At 47.3% G+C, this 14,935-nt stretch overlaps 1 protein-coding gene across 1 annotated transcript in view; it reads right to left on the bottom strand.

Moving 5' to 3' along the window:
• Nucleotides 1-402: 402 nt before the first annotated feature.
• The window catches only part of Pccb (propionyl-CoA carboxylase subunit beta), a 50,261-nt gene continuing 35,728 nt past the window's right edge, over nt 403-14,935 (bottom strand). Inside the window, exons 8-15 of the mRNA XM_032910206.1 lie at nt 13,588-13,708; nt 12,640-12,721; nt 5,605-5,728; nt 3,191-3,298; nt 2,941-3,041; nt 2,500-2,598; nt 1,816-1,915; nt 403-704 (exon numbers count right to left, since the gene is read on the bottom strand). Of these exons, the coding sequence (XP_032766097.1) occupies nt 583-704; nt 1,816-1,915; nt 2,500-2,598; nt 2,941-3,041; nt 3,191-3,298; nt 5,605-5,728; nt 12,640-12,721; nt 13,588-13,708 (857 nt within the window). The 3' untranslated portion in view covers nt 403-582. The remainder of the gene's footprint in view (nt 705-1,815; nt 1,916-2,499; nt 2,599-2,940; nt 3,042-3,190; nt 3,299-5,604; nt 5,729-12,639; nt 12,722-13,587; nt 13,709-14,935) is intronic.

The following is a 14,935-nucleotide window of genomic DNA, read 5'->3' on the forward strand; positions in this document are numbered from 1 at the left end:
GTTTGGTTAGTTCATAATTCTGAGGTGCGATGGTAGTCCATTGGGGACGTTCTGGTGATAACCCTCCTGGTGTATCACACCGTAGAGCATGCATGGGGGTGGGGGGATATCGAGACATCACACAGCCAACAAGCAGCAGAGGAAAGACTAAGTAACCTCAGCCTCTTGGGTAGCACAGATCCCAGCCCAGCTGACCTCAGCACCTCCCACTATATCTCCCCTCTCACCACTCCACACGGAATCCAAGTTCCCACACGTGGACCTCTGAGGGCCACATGAATTCTAACCACATCACTGTCAGCCAGAACCAGATCCAGGCAACTACAATTCTGGTCCCCTCCTCCCTGTTTTTTTGGTTTTCTTGTGTAGATTGAGATTTTTACTATAAAAATGAAATATTTATTCAGAAAGCACCAGTGAAGATTTTAATAGAGCACATAATTTTTACTCCAGGCACAAGAACTCTTTATGCAATTCAATCAGTGTCCAAGGTACGTAGATCTGTTCTTTCATGATTGTAGGAGGCAGGGGTGGGCTGCAAAAGGCCAGCTTCTCCACGGTTGCTCTCTTCCTTTGATCTCCTCACAGTGGGACATTCGCATGCTTCCTCCAAGGACGATGGACCTTCTTGCTGGCCAGGACTTCCAGGTCACGGCATATCCGAGCACGAGTAGAGGACGGCTGGATGATGTCATCCACGAACCCTGGTGAGTCCAAGACAAGGCCATCACTGTGTGTGACTGAAGGCAACCATCCCGGCCACAGCGCAGCCCCATGGGCTTGACTGGGCAGAGAGACACCAGGCTCTTAAAACTCTTAGGACCCCTGAGGCCTCCCTGCTCTTCCAGGATCCCAACCTCTGGCATAAAGCATTAGGCAATGCAAGGAAAATGTGGCCTCTCCCTTCCTGCATCAATCCAGGGCCTCCACCCTGCCAGGAGAGACACGATAGGAAATAAAATTAAGAAAACATACACAGGGCTGGAGAGATGGCTCAGCAGTTACGAGCACCACTGCTCTTCTAGAGATCCTGAATGGGATCACTAAAGCTGCACCAGGCAGTTCAGAACTGTCTGTACCCCCAGCTCAGAGGGAGCCGATGCCCTCTTCTGGCCTGCACGGGTACACACACACATCATACATACACAGACAAATACATGATAAAACAAAAAGTTTTTAAAAAACCAAGAAAACCACTCACAACTTCTCCATCCCTGCCCACAGGTCCTTGTTCAGTCAATCTTGCTTCCTCCATAGGGTCTTCCTGCCCTGGTGACTAGCCTTTACCAATACAATGTGACAAAACTTAACACCAGGAATTTCCAAGTCCAGGCCTCTGGGCATAAGCTCCTTTCCTTTTTAGCTATTCTTGGACACCAAGAACTGGCACAAGCCTGGACTAGTCTAGAGAAGTGAGGAAGGACCAGCCAGCGGCCAACATTACCTTGAAAGGGTAGGGAGGCCATCTTGGACTGTCAATCCAGCAGCTGACTGCAACCATGAGAACAACCCCAGCAAAACCCAAAGAACTAGCTAGCTAAGCCCAGAACACAGCGAGAGGAAGAGAGGTGGTCTAAGGTGGGCTGGATGGCTGGACCAACACCTAAAAACAGCACACTACCAGCAGCCTGCATAGGCCTACTGTGCAGACCCAGCTCCTCCTGCCCAGGGATAGCCCCGTCACTCCCCCAGGGAACAGATACAACTACAAAGACAAAAGGCAACTGTGTGAGACTTTCTAGAAAGAACAAGCAAATGACTGGGCAGATGGACAACACCTGGTCCCCAGCAGACCAACTCTCACACCAGACCCACCTCTCACGGCTGCAGGGAAAGGGTTGGCAAACTTCTCCACGTACTCTGCCTGGGCGGCTTCCACGTCTTGGTGTCCTTTGAAGATGATCTCCACAGCACCCTGTCAGAGAGAAGTTAAGGTTTCCCCAGAGTGGGATCCTAACCCAGGCAGAGCCAGCAACTCCCTGTCACTCTGTGTGATCGCAAACTTCACAGCGAATCGGAGCAGAGAGACAGGCCATGCACGGGCAGGATGTTGGGCTGTGGCTCCAGCCTCATCCCTCTCCCTCTGTGTTCCTCGTCGGTCAGTGAAGCCAGGAGGCTTCACCTGTTCCCCGCTAAGAGCTGTTTCTTCTCCTTCACTAGCCCTGGGCACACAACACCCTCCTCAGAAAGCATACGTGGGAGGCTTGGCAGTCATCTCTGGAGGCCTGGGAGTTACCCAGCGCAACCCTGACAGCCCTTTCAACGCCAGGAAGCATCACCCAAGACAGAACCATGGTTTAGCTTCTACTGGGCAGAAAAGGGTGGCTTTGGGCACGCCAAGGGATCCTTTCCTCTGCCCTGAAGACAGCAATGTGCCTGCTGTGGGAGGACGAGGGGAGGACTGACTAGAAGAGACTTCACTCCAGGCCTGGCCTAGTCTCTCTCCACAGTTATCAGGAGAGGTCCCAGGCCCAGGAACGTGAGGCTCAGTGTCCTTACCTTTGCACCCATGACTGCAATCTCAGCTGTGGGCCAGGCATAGTTGGTATCACCAAGAAGGTGTTTGGAGCTCATGACATCATAGGCACCTCCATAGGCCTAGAACAAACCCAAACGCTGAGTGTCAGTGCCAGGGACAAGCACATCATGTCCCCAAACACTGCAGGAAGCCAAGGGAAGCAGGGCATGTCCTACTGACCCTGCAAGGCTAAGGTTCGGGTGACCCTTTATAGTACATGCCATGGACACCCCTGCAACCCAAGTGCAGGACTGGAGAGCCCTGGAGACATCTCACAGGAGTAAGCGGGAGGCACTGACTAGAAGAGACTTCACTCCAGGCCTGGCCTAGCCTCCTTCCAGCCCAGGTCACACTTGTGGCAGACCACCTCAGCCGTGCTGCTGGGAGCGTGGGAGCGAGCAGCTCTGAGGGGAGGTCCTCACCTTCCTGGTGATGACCGTGATTTTGGGCACGGTGGCCTCAGCAAAGGCGTAGAGCAGCTTGGCACCATGCCGGATGATGCCTCCATATTCCTGCGCTGTGCCTGGGTCATGAGAAGAGTTACCAGCTACCGTAAAAGCCCTCACAAGGTCTCAGAGCTGAGACGCCCTCGCGGGGCTCTGGGCCCTTGAGGGAGTTCCACATACACTGAAGACAACCACCTCTCCCTCCCGACCCGTGTCAGACACTCACCAGGCAGGAAGCCAGGGACATCAACGAAAGTGATGAGAGGAATGTTGAAGGCATCACAGAATCTGACGAAGCGAGCCCCCTTCACAGATGAATTAATGTCCAGGCACCCTACAGGGGGAAATGTTGTCCATGGTAGGCTCCTCGACAACCTTGGCTCCATCACACAAGGACATGATAATCAAAGAGAACTGAAACCTTCACAGATTTTTAAGTAGACTATCAAGTCCACCAACACATAAACACAGCGACCGTAACAAATAAACCAGTAATAACCCACAGCCGAACTCAACGAAAAGAAGCCAGGGCAAGGAGACTGGATCAGGTGGTAAGAGCTTGTCACATGAGTGTGAGATCTGAATTCAGATCCCCAGCACACACATGAAAGTCGGGCACCATGGAGACTTTGTCACAGAATCCCAGTGCTGTGGTGCGAGTGCAGAGACAGAAAGATTCCTCAAGGCCGGCCTCAGTAATCAGTGTGCTCCAGATTCAGAGAGAGACAGGCCCTTTCCTAAAAATATAGAGGTGAGCCATGGAGAAACTTCCTGCATGAACCTCTCGTCTTCACACATATGCACACATGCACATGTACCCACACATGAACACACACATGCATGAAAACAAAAAATTACTGAAAGAGAAAAGCTTTTCTGTGATGACACCCATGAATACAGAAATAACTGAAATACACAGAAAATACAACTCCATTTCCATTCAGGTTTAAAAACTAGCAGTGGGGCTGGAGAGATGGCTCACCAGTTAAGAGCACCGGCTACTCTTCCAGAGGACGCAGGTTTGCTTCCTAGCATCTACATGGCAACTCACAACCAACATCCAGGAGATCTGAGGCCATCCTCTGGCCTCTGCCAGCAGCAGGCACGTGTGTGATAGACATATGTGGACCAAACACCCATACTCATGAAATATTTTTTAATATGAGTAAGGGCCAGGTACGGCCATGCACACTTTAATCTGAGCAATTGGAAGGCTGAGGCAGAAGGGTCATCACAAGTTTCAGCCCCATCTGGTATAACTGGCAGGTTCTCAGCCAGCTAGAGCCACATAGCGAGACCTGTCACTTCCATACTGGGAGGTGTTGGGGGGAGGGGAGAAGTTGAATAGTCACAAATCAAGAAAAAAGTTCACAGTTCTACAAAGGATCATATCCGGGGTACACAGGGAACCCTTGGTGGCCAGCCAAGGAAATTATATTGTCATATCTGATGGTGAGAGAGAAGCTCCACCAGGACAAGCAGGAATGAGGCACAGAGCTAAGATGGGCATGCAGGTAGATACAGCAGGCTGGAAGCCAGCCTGGTCTACATACTAAGTTCCAGGTTGCTCATGGAGACCCACTCACTGCTTTTTGATATTCCACTAGCTAACTCAACAGGAAACCAGAGAATGGCAGGTTTGGTGGTGCAGGCCTGTAATCCCAGCACTTGGGAGGCAAAGGTAGGTGCTTATTTGTGAGTTCAAGGCCAGTCTGGTCTATACAGTGAGTTCCAGGGCAAGCCAGGGCTAACTATAAAGAGATAAACAAACAAAACAACATCCATTATGCTGCCCACAGGGGATGTAATAAATGCTCTGAGAAAACTGGCCGTGTGGTGTGATTTCTGTCGCTGCTACTGTTTCTATTAAAGCAGGTCTTGCTGATGCAAGCCAGGCTGACCTTGAACTCTGGATTTTCCTGCTTCACTCTACCTGTGCCATGACTACAGGCATGTGGTACCACACTCACTGACAGCAACGCTGAAGTGTTTGTGTGTGTGTGTGTGTGTGTGTGTGTGTGTGTGTGTGTGTGTGTGTGTGTTTCTGGGTAATAGCTCTGGCTGTCCAGGACTTGATTTGTAGACCAGGCCAGCTTCAAGCTCACAGAGATGTGCCTGCCCCTACCTCCCAAGTGCTAGGATTAAAGGCATGAGCCACCACACCAGCCTGAGTTTTGTTTTCTAAAGATGAGGAACCACAGTGGATGGAGGCAGTGTGGACAGTCCCCACCCACATGGCACCACTATGAAAGGATGAAAGGTTCCCCTCAGCCAACTGTGACTCAGATCTGGCTACATCACCCAACGTGAGAGATGCTGTTTGCGTCTCAGGTGCTGATTACTATGTCTATAGTAACTGCTAAGGACACTTGGGACACAAATGAAGACACCAGAGCAACGGAAAGGCATCCCTTAAAAACAGAGAACTTCTAAGCTAAGAAGGAACGTTCCTTTACCCCCCTGAGAGCCCAGCTGAAAGGAGCTTTTGAAACATTAAATATTAGGAGAGAAAGACACCTTTGAGACATGCCTTTGAGTTTCTCCCCTGGTCATGGAAGGACAGAAGGCAAACAGGATACCAACTGTGCAGGAAGCCCTGGTCCCCAAAACCAACCTGAGTTTTCAGGGGCCTTGACCTACCTGAAGCCACGTTGGGCTGGTTGCCAACAATTCCAATGGTCCTCCCATTCATTCTTGCAAAGCCAATGACAATGTTTTTTGCATAATTGGGCATTATCTCAAAAAACTCTCTCTCGTCAATCACCTGTAGGAATAAATTTCTTCTTGAGCTCAACATGATTGAGACAAAAATGCTACGATACTTTACCACAGACAGCCTTAAGATGACAACAGATAGCCCGGCCCAGCCTGCCCAGCCCAGCCCAGCCCAGCCCAGCCCAGCCCAGCCAGCCAGCCATCCCTTGCTACAGAGGATTGGGCAGGACCCTCTCACACAGCAAAGCATGTAAAAACAAAACAAAACAAAACAAAACAAAACAAACTAAAACCTACAACGTGAATCTGTGAATCTGGCATTAATTAGGGTGGTTGTTATGAAACTATTTCAAGCTTATATAAAATCATCAAGAATAGTACAAAAGGACTCTGAGGTTGAGATCTCTTACTGCTCTTGCAGAGAACCTGAGTTTCTTTCTTTCCTAGCACCCATGTTGGGAAGCTCGCAATTACTTGTAAGTCCAGCTTCAGGTGACCTCCAACACCCTCTTCTGGCCTCTGTAGGTACTGCACTCATGTTTCACACACACACACACACACACACACACACACACACACACACACACACACACACACACACACACACCATGGATCTAAACTTCAATTCCTTGCTAATATTTTATTATTAGTTCTTCCCACAACGGTCCCTTTTCTCTATGTACAGATAATGTCACTTAAGACTAAGTTACTGATATGCTTTTTATCTGAGTCTCTTATTGTCTAAGGACAGGGACACACCCTGCTGTAATGGCAGTGACTTATAAAGCAGACACTTTTTCACTATACCATCTCACACAAATGTGAGTAGCTGCAGTTCCAGGGATCCAGTCTCAGGTCCCTTTAACTTTTTCACCCATCAGTATTCATCATCCATCATGATATCTAAATGAGTTTCCAGGTGGAGAGCGACTTCTTGTTCAGGTTTGTTTGTGATTTCCTCATGCTTGGAATACCATCGTAATCTTCTTCCCCCCCGAGCTGAGGACCTAACCTAGGGCCTTGCGCTTGCTAGGCAAGCACTCTACCACTGAGCTAAATCCCCAATCCCACCATCGTAACTTCTAAGTGGCTCACATTAAATGATGTCAATCTGTCCTGTAATTGTGGGACTTGTTTGGGTTCTCCCCAATCAAATCAATTGTTTTTCCAATCAAATTATGATGAACATTTCTCCTGCTCTTTATCAAAACTGCATCAAAAATTTGGTGCCTACTGCCAGGTGTGGTGGTGCATGCCTTTAATACCAGAGCAGAGAAGGCAGAGGTAGGTAGATCAATGTGAGTTCAAGGCCATCCTGGTTGACATGGTGAGTTCCAGGACATCCAGGGCTATAGAGACCTATCTCAAACAAAACAAAACAAACAAACAAACAAAAAACAGTGTTCCACTCAATCAATTTCACAAGATTACTGGTTCTTGCCTGACTCCCTTGCAGCTATGACAGTTGTCAAATGTCTGTCAACTCCTCAATTCCCATTTCTCTTCAACGTTAATAAGCCAACACTCTCATACGTGGAATAACATTGCCTCTTAATTTCGATTACTATGGTTTATGGGTAGCTTTGTGCTATGGATTATGTACATTTCCCGCCATTATTTTATGTCTGAGTTGTCCATGTTGGCCTGTTGTTTTTTAATATGCCCTAAAGCGAACCTTACTTCAGTTCTGGAATGTCAGATTCAATTCTGTCTCTTTCCTGCCCAGTTCTGTAACCAGGCTTCTATGCAAAGGCTGGAGTTCACATTTGAGAGTGTGTCACTGGGAGGTCATGGCTTACACCTTTAATCCCATCACTTGAGAGGCAGAGGCAAGTAGATCACTGAGTGTGAGGTCAGTTTAATCTATAAAGTGAGTTCCAGGACAGCCAGGGCTACACAGAGAAACCATTTTTAAAAACAAAATGAAAAAACCAGTGTGTGTCACTAATCTGTTATAGAGAACCAAACTAGACAGCAAACACACATTCAACATATGTCTACAAGGAAACTATGACTTGACACAAATATATAGCCAGTCTAAAGCACTGAGTTCATTCTAGCTTCCTAGTTTACCCTTTCCTACCCATAACCCTCATCCTTCCATCCATCCTATCCTATCCAACACCACAACTCTGACTCCTATGTTCCTCAAAACACACGTATTTAATTTTCAAACACAGCGAAAAGGGTTAGAAGACCCACATAGCTAGTGAAACACAAGCCGTTCAGCACAAATTAAACACAGCTAGTTCTGTCCTTAAATTGTCAAATAGTAAAATAGGCAAAGGGCACAATCAAAATTTACTCATCTGTGCCAGGACCATTCCTCAGTGGGAAAGCACTTGTCCTCCATGCATGGGACTCTTAGTTTAATTTCCAGAACCAATACATACACGCATACATACACACATACATACATACATACATACATATATACATACATACATAACCCTCTAGTCATTTTATGTTTTACTATATCAAAAATTCTTATAGTTTAATATCTCTTTCTCATACCTTTGACTAGACTCACATTGTGATGATTAATCTTAAATTGATTGAACTAATAAACATGTATGAGATTAGCAAACCTCACTCTACAGTTATCTGTGAAGGTGTTTATAGAGCTATAGACCATAAGTACTTTGACCCAAACAGTAGATTTATCCATTCCTAGTATGATAAGCATTAGTGACAGGGACAGGCGGAAGGTGGGGCCTAGTTGAAGAAAATGGCTCACTGGAGACATGACTTGTATGGAACCCACCTACGTGCTCACCACCTCTTCCTGGCCACCGTGGTATGAGCTGACTCAGCACATTGTCTGTATGAAGAGCACGAAACCGTGAGACAGAATTGATTTCCTTGCTTCTAACTAACTCTGCTACACAAAGTAACTGACTCACCTGCCCAGTCCTCTTAGTGGGTCTCTGGTCTGTGTTTACATTTGTGACAATCTCCTATGTTGTACACGGACACAGTACTAATAGTTTCCGCATCGTTGGGGAGCACATCTCTTTACTCAGGTCATAGACGTCTTCTCACCCTCTTGTGCTTACAAACTGTGGTGTAATATCTCTATGTTTTCATCCTCTAGGGACTACACGTGATGAACACATTCCAAGACAGTGCCAGCTTCCCCCGAGCAGAGAGTGAGAGGGACGGCTTCCCACAGGCTTGCCAAGGAGAGCATTCGAGCTTGACCTCTAGTCAATTTAATATGCGAGAAATAGCTCGATGCAATTCAGTTTTTTTTCAAGCCATGGCTGCCCTCCAACTCAGGGAATCGCTTGTTTCTGCAGGGTCTCTTGCTGTTGGCCCTCATGGATACCAGGTAGCCAGTCCATGAGCTCGCAAGGATTCTCCAGTCCCCAGCTCCAGGCTGGAGCTGTCGAGGGAATTTCACACTTGCTACTGTGTCCAGTCTTACTCAGGTTCTGGGGCTTTGAGCGTGGGTCTCACACTGGAAGGGCAAGAGTGCCATCTACCCACAGTCCCACCAGGATGAGTGAACTTGAATATTCTCTCAAATGCTTTTAGGGCTGTTGTCTTTTCAATGGTTTGTTTTTACATGACTTTTCTATCAATATTGGTCTTCCTTCTTTTTATTTGTAAAAATTTGTTTCAGATATCAATACTTTCAGATATGGAAAATGTTTTCTATTACTTTACTGTCCATTGGCTCTTATACTTTCTTCTATGAAGAACAGAATTAGGTGTTTTTGTTTGTTTGTTTGTTTTAGCTGTTCATATGGAATTCTGACTCTCTTGTTTTTACGTTGTTGTTTTCTTATAGACAAGGTCTCACTATGTCATTCAGGCTGGCCTACAACTTACCTTCTGCCTCATCCTCACAGTGCTGGGACCTCGGCCTGCAGGACCACGCTCAGCTGTCCCCCTCTGTCATGTGATGTTCAATCTGTTTCCTCCCAAGTGGCCTTCCAGTTGTCACAGCCTCTTTCATTATTAAGAAAAGCAACCTTGCTCCTGGGCATGAATCTATTTTTATCATCACTGAAACCCTCCTGAGCCTCTTTCTAGCTCTTGAGTTCCACGCCACTGGTCTAGCTGTAAGCGTTACCACAAGACACAGCTCTTCCCACTTTCCCAGCGACTCACGTGCTTATGTATAAACATGCCTGGTTCTAGAAAGCTGTTTTTTCAGACTGACTTCAAATTATGAACTTAGGAAGGACTGGCATTTTATGCTAACCCATGTTAAGGAACAAGAACACGTCTCCTTTGCCTAAGTGTGCCCCTGGCTCAACTCCTACATCACCCTTTTCTTTATTTCTCTGTAGCTGTGACATATTTAGAATGTTTTCCAGGGAAGGGCCCCTACATTTTTAAAATGAAAACCAAGTTTCCCTAGTCATTCCTGCCATTTTTACTGTTTTAAGACGTAGATTCCTCTGTCACTATTTGAAGCTCAGTTGGGAAGTTTTGATTCACAGTGTTTTCATTCAGTGTTAGAATTCTGCTTTTGGTTTCTATTCCCCTTCTTCCTCTAGCAACCGTCTAACATAGTTCTTTCCAGGTAGAACAGTATTGTTTATAAGTTCAAGATATCCTAGATTTGTTTTTATAACTGTTTGGTATACACATATGTATGTGTACCACATGTACGTATGTGTACCACATGTATATATGTGCACTACATGCATGTATGTGTACCACATGCATGTATGTGTACCAAATGCATGCATGTGTACAACATATGTGTTCATGTATGTGTGTGCATGTATGTGTACCGCACGTAAGCATATATACATGTATGTATGTATACCAAATTCATGTATGTGTACCAAATGCATGTATGTGTATCACATGCATGCATGTGTACCACATGCATGTATGTATGCATGTATGTATGTGTACATATATGTATTGTACCACATGTATGTATGCACATGCATGTATGTGTATCCCATGTAGGCAGTGCCTGTGGACTAGAAGATCATCAGATCCTTGGAGCCAGAGTTACAGACGGCTGTGAACTGTCATGTAGATACTGTGATCCAAACATGGGTCTTCTGTAAGAGGAGCAAGTATCACAACCTCTGAGACATCTGTATTAATCAAGGTTCTATAGAGGACGGGAACTGATATAGACAGATATAGACTAAAAGGGACATTATTAGTCTGGCTCACAGGACATGATCTGGGTATTCCAACAACCTCTGTCTGATGACAGAAAGGCTAAGGATGTGGTAGCTTTTCAGTTCTCAAGTCTGGGTGTCTCCTCTGTGCCAATCTGGTTCCTGAGGAGCTGTGGGGCTTAGGTCTATAGTGAGCTCCTGGACAAGCTGCATTAGTGATGGTCACAGAAGCAGGTCCTGCCAGTGGGAGTGAGGGCAGCAGACAGAGGCGAAGCTTCCTTCTTCCACGCCCTTCGTCTGGGCTGCCACCAGAAGGCGTGGCCAAGGCTTAGGTTGAGTCTTCCTGCTTTAATAAACTGATTAAGAAAATCTCTCACAGGTGTGCCAAGCAGCTTGGAGTTGGTTGATTCCAGATGTAGGCAAGTTGTCAACTAAGAGAAGCCTTCACAGCACCTCTCCAGAAAGTTTTATAACATCTCGTGTGTGCTTGTGTGTGTGTGCATGTGTTTGTGTGTGTGTTTGTGCTTGTGTGTGTGTATGTATGTGTTTGTGTGTGTGGTGTATGTGTGTTTGTGTGTGTATGTGTGTGCATGTGTTTGTGTGTGTGTTGTGTTTGTGTGTGTGTGGTGTATGTGTGTGTGTGTGTGTGTGTGTATGTGTGTGTGTGTGTTGTGTGTGTGTGTCTGTGTATGTGTGTGGTATATGGGTGGGTGTGTTTGTATCTTGTGTGTGTGGTGTGTATGTGTTTGTGTGTGTGTGTTTGTGTGTGTGTGTGTGTGTGTGTGTGTGTGTTGTTTGTGTGTTATTTGTGTGTGTGTGTGTGGTGTGTTTGTGTGTGTGGTGTGTTTGTGTGTGTGTTTGTGTGTGTGTGTGTGTGTGTGTGTATGTGTTTGTTTGTGTGTGTATGTGTGTGTATGTGTGTGTGTGTGTGTGTGTGTTTGTGTGTGTGTATGTGTGTGTTTGTGTATGTTTGTTTGTGTGTGTGTGTGTGTGTGTGTGTGTGTGTATGCCACAGCTTGTATACGGAGGTCAGATAACACCTGTGGAATTCAGTTCTCTTTACCGTGAGGTCCTGGGGCTCACTCAGGTCATTAGGTTTGGTGGTAGAGACCTTTATCCCCGCAGAGCCACCATACCAGCCAATTATTTGTAATGTTTTTGTTTTGTCAAAATTAATGTTTTCCTTCTGTCTTCATTCAAACTTTTTTATGACTGTTCCCCCGGGAGTTGATAGTAAGATTTATTACCCAAAGATATGAAACAAGCCATGAGATGGGGCAGCCTGGCCATGCCTGCTGACTCCTGCACGCTCCAAGGGAGTAGAAGTAGGTCACAGCTTCAGGCCAGGGTGAGCCCACAGAACCACTGAAGCAAGCACAGGGATGTGCAGAAGGACTGCCACCCGCAGAGGCACCCAGAGCCCAACGGCTGATTTCACTGATCAAACCAGGGCACAGCTGCAGCATGGAGAGGCACCCCACACACCTGAGCCTCACACACATTCCCCTTTCTCTAGGGACACATTGCATCCTGACCAGAAGCACCCAACAGTGTCACCCAACAGCATCACCCAACAGCATCACCCAACAGGACCAACCCTGCCTCACTCCGGACCAGGATGTGCCATCAATTCTGTGCACCTTGATGCCTTCTAAACACCCTGAGCTCTGCGGGCCCAACCCTCAAGTCAATCTTAAGACATCGCTAGCCCCTCCCAGAACGTCTGTCTCGTGGTCCTTGGCCACTGCACTTGACCTGTGCAAACATCGAGACCAAGCACACTACAACCCACTAAGCACACGCACGATGACGGTGGCTGAGGCTGAGCTAGGGCAGACAAGACAGGACAGGGCAGGACACTCACTGCATGTATGATGTCCAGCATGTTATAGGCTTTGCTTGACTCCAAAGGGACAACTGTATCCAGCTCAGGAACCAGACGGTCACTAGAAAAGAAACAGATGGAGTGAGTGTAGAAACCATTGTCCTCCTGTGGGAGCTGAGAAGGAGAGGACAGAAGCAGCACGCTGACTGTGTCATGAGTCCTCACTGCCCCCGTCACTACGTCACTCAGCAGACCTGAGTGCAATTCTAACACATGTGGGTTTTTTTAATAAAAAAAAGGAAAACATAAGATTACTCCTGACCATAGTTCTTTTGCCTTCACCCTTCCTGAATGCTTCCTGTGTAGGAGACACAGTCTGGTCTCCAGAGGACACTGTGGAGAACAGGACAAAGCCTAGGGACTCTACTCTAACTTCCTGCAGCATCTAAGATAGAAGAGCAGAGAACAGGTGGGGCTCGCCCCCCAGAAGGTTCACCAGCCGCAGCCCCATTAAGCAGCAAAGTTGCAGGCCCACTGGACACAATCACTACAGACCCGTCACACCCTGCCCTGTGGCACAGCAGGGACACCAAGACAGATCGTGTGCCCACTTCCCTGGAGAACCCAGCAGCTTACAAGGTGGTCAGCAAAACACTGCCCTCAGCCAGACAGTGCACACAAACACATTCCCTCAGGGACATGATTTTTACATCACTTAGGTTGTCCCTTATAAGGACAAAAAAATTTTTTTCCATCTCCGTGTTTAGACAACTCAAAAGTCTTAGCAAAAATTTGTGGTTCTTCTGCCTCTCCCAAAGGTACCCATCAGAAACTAGAGAAGTACAGAAATCACCAACAACTGCTCCTGTCCCCAGACGCCTCCATCTCCACCACAGCTGGGTGACAAACTCCACAGCCTGCACCAAAGGTCCTGTCAGGACAGAGAGGCCCAGAAAGCCAGCGAACGGCAAGCCCACGGCCACCCACCTGGGGTCATGGCACTCTCGGATGGGAGCCGGGTCCTGGTTGCTGAGGGGCAGAAAGTTGAAGAATTCACGCAGGTTACACAGAGCATCGACGTCATTGTCGAAAGCTCTGTGGGCCACACCTGAGAAACAGAGAGGAAGGAGGTCCAAGGACTGGCGGTCACCTATGTATGAAGATGTTTGTGGGCTTCTCCAGCTTGGCTGCCACCAACCAAGATGGCAGCTCTGTCCTCAGTCCTGTCCAGGATAGACACCCACGGCCTTGTGGTATTCCTTTGTCAGCCCACGCCCTCACATTCTCTGCACTGTAGGGGAAGATCCTCCACATTTCGCTGCTCTGTAAGCAGTGGAACACTACACTATGCCAGCTCCCCCGCAGCCACTCACCGCCTCACTGAGAAGGGTGCTTGGTACACAATGGGGCTTACTCATGGAGGGAAAGGAATACACCCTTGGCCCTGGTGAGGGGTCAAGCCTAGGGAAGTGTTTGGAAATAGAAACTGGCCAAGCAAAGGCCTAGGCAGAACTCTTCCGGACCATCTGTTTCCAACAGTGCCCCATAGCATCTCCATCTTCAAAGATGCCAGAGGGAGATTTGCATGTGAACAAATGCAGCCAATCACTCTTCAACCCCACGGCGTTGTGAAAGCAATTGCCCACGTCTGGGTGCATCCCTTGACAGCCACAGGGAAGCCCTTGAAGTCCATTCACCTAACATCCTCATGGTGAGCCCTACCCTTGCCCATGGTAAAACCTCAACAACCCAATGTCTGGTGGCCTCTTCTTTCTCACAGACCATTTCACTTCAAATACACTACTTGAGATTCTCATATGTTGTATTGCCAGCCTCTCTCACTAGACGGTAACTGCCCTTCGGACAGGGTTATGTTGTCTCCACAGACATCCCTAGCTCCCACCACAATGCTTCATACAGGCACTGGCTGACTAACTGATAAATGAGAAAGGAGTATTCTGAACAAGGCTGACTCCTACTGTTCAAAACATATTTATAAACTGGCACAACATTCTGGAAGGCAATCTGGCAGATCTTCAAGAGGATCAACAGCTCTTCCACTCGTACCCAAGCCTGTGCCAGCAAGAAATAAAATGTCATACAAAAGCCCCCACACAAATGTTTATAACAGGATATTATGTCATAAACACAAACATTTATTTATATATATGTGTGTGTGTATGTAGATATATATATCCAAATGTCTATCCATGGATTAACAAGACATATTAGGGCTGGGCCTCCAGGTCAGTGGTAGACCAGTTGTCTAACATGCTGGATGCCCTGGGTGCAGTCTCCATTACTGGGGAAAAGGAATGAAAAAAGTGAATGGTAG

This window comes from Rattus rattus, chromosome 8 (genome assembly GCF_011064425.1).
Source record: "Rattus rattus isolate New Zealand chromosome 8, Rrattus_CSIRO_v1, whole genome shotgun sequence".
Classification (NCBI taxonomy): domain Eukaryota; kingdom Metazoa; phylum Chordata; class Mammalia; order Rodentia; family Muridae; genus Rattus; species Rattus rattus.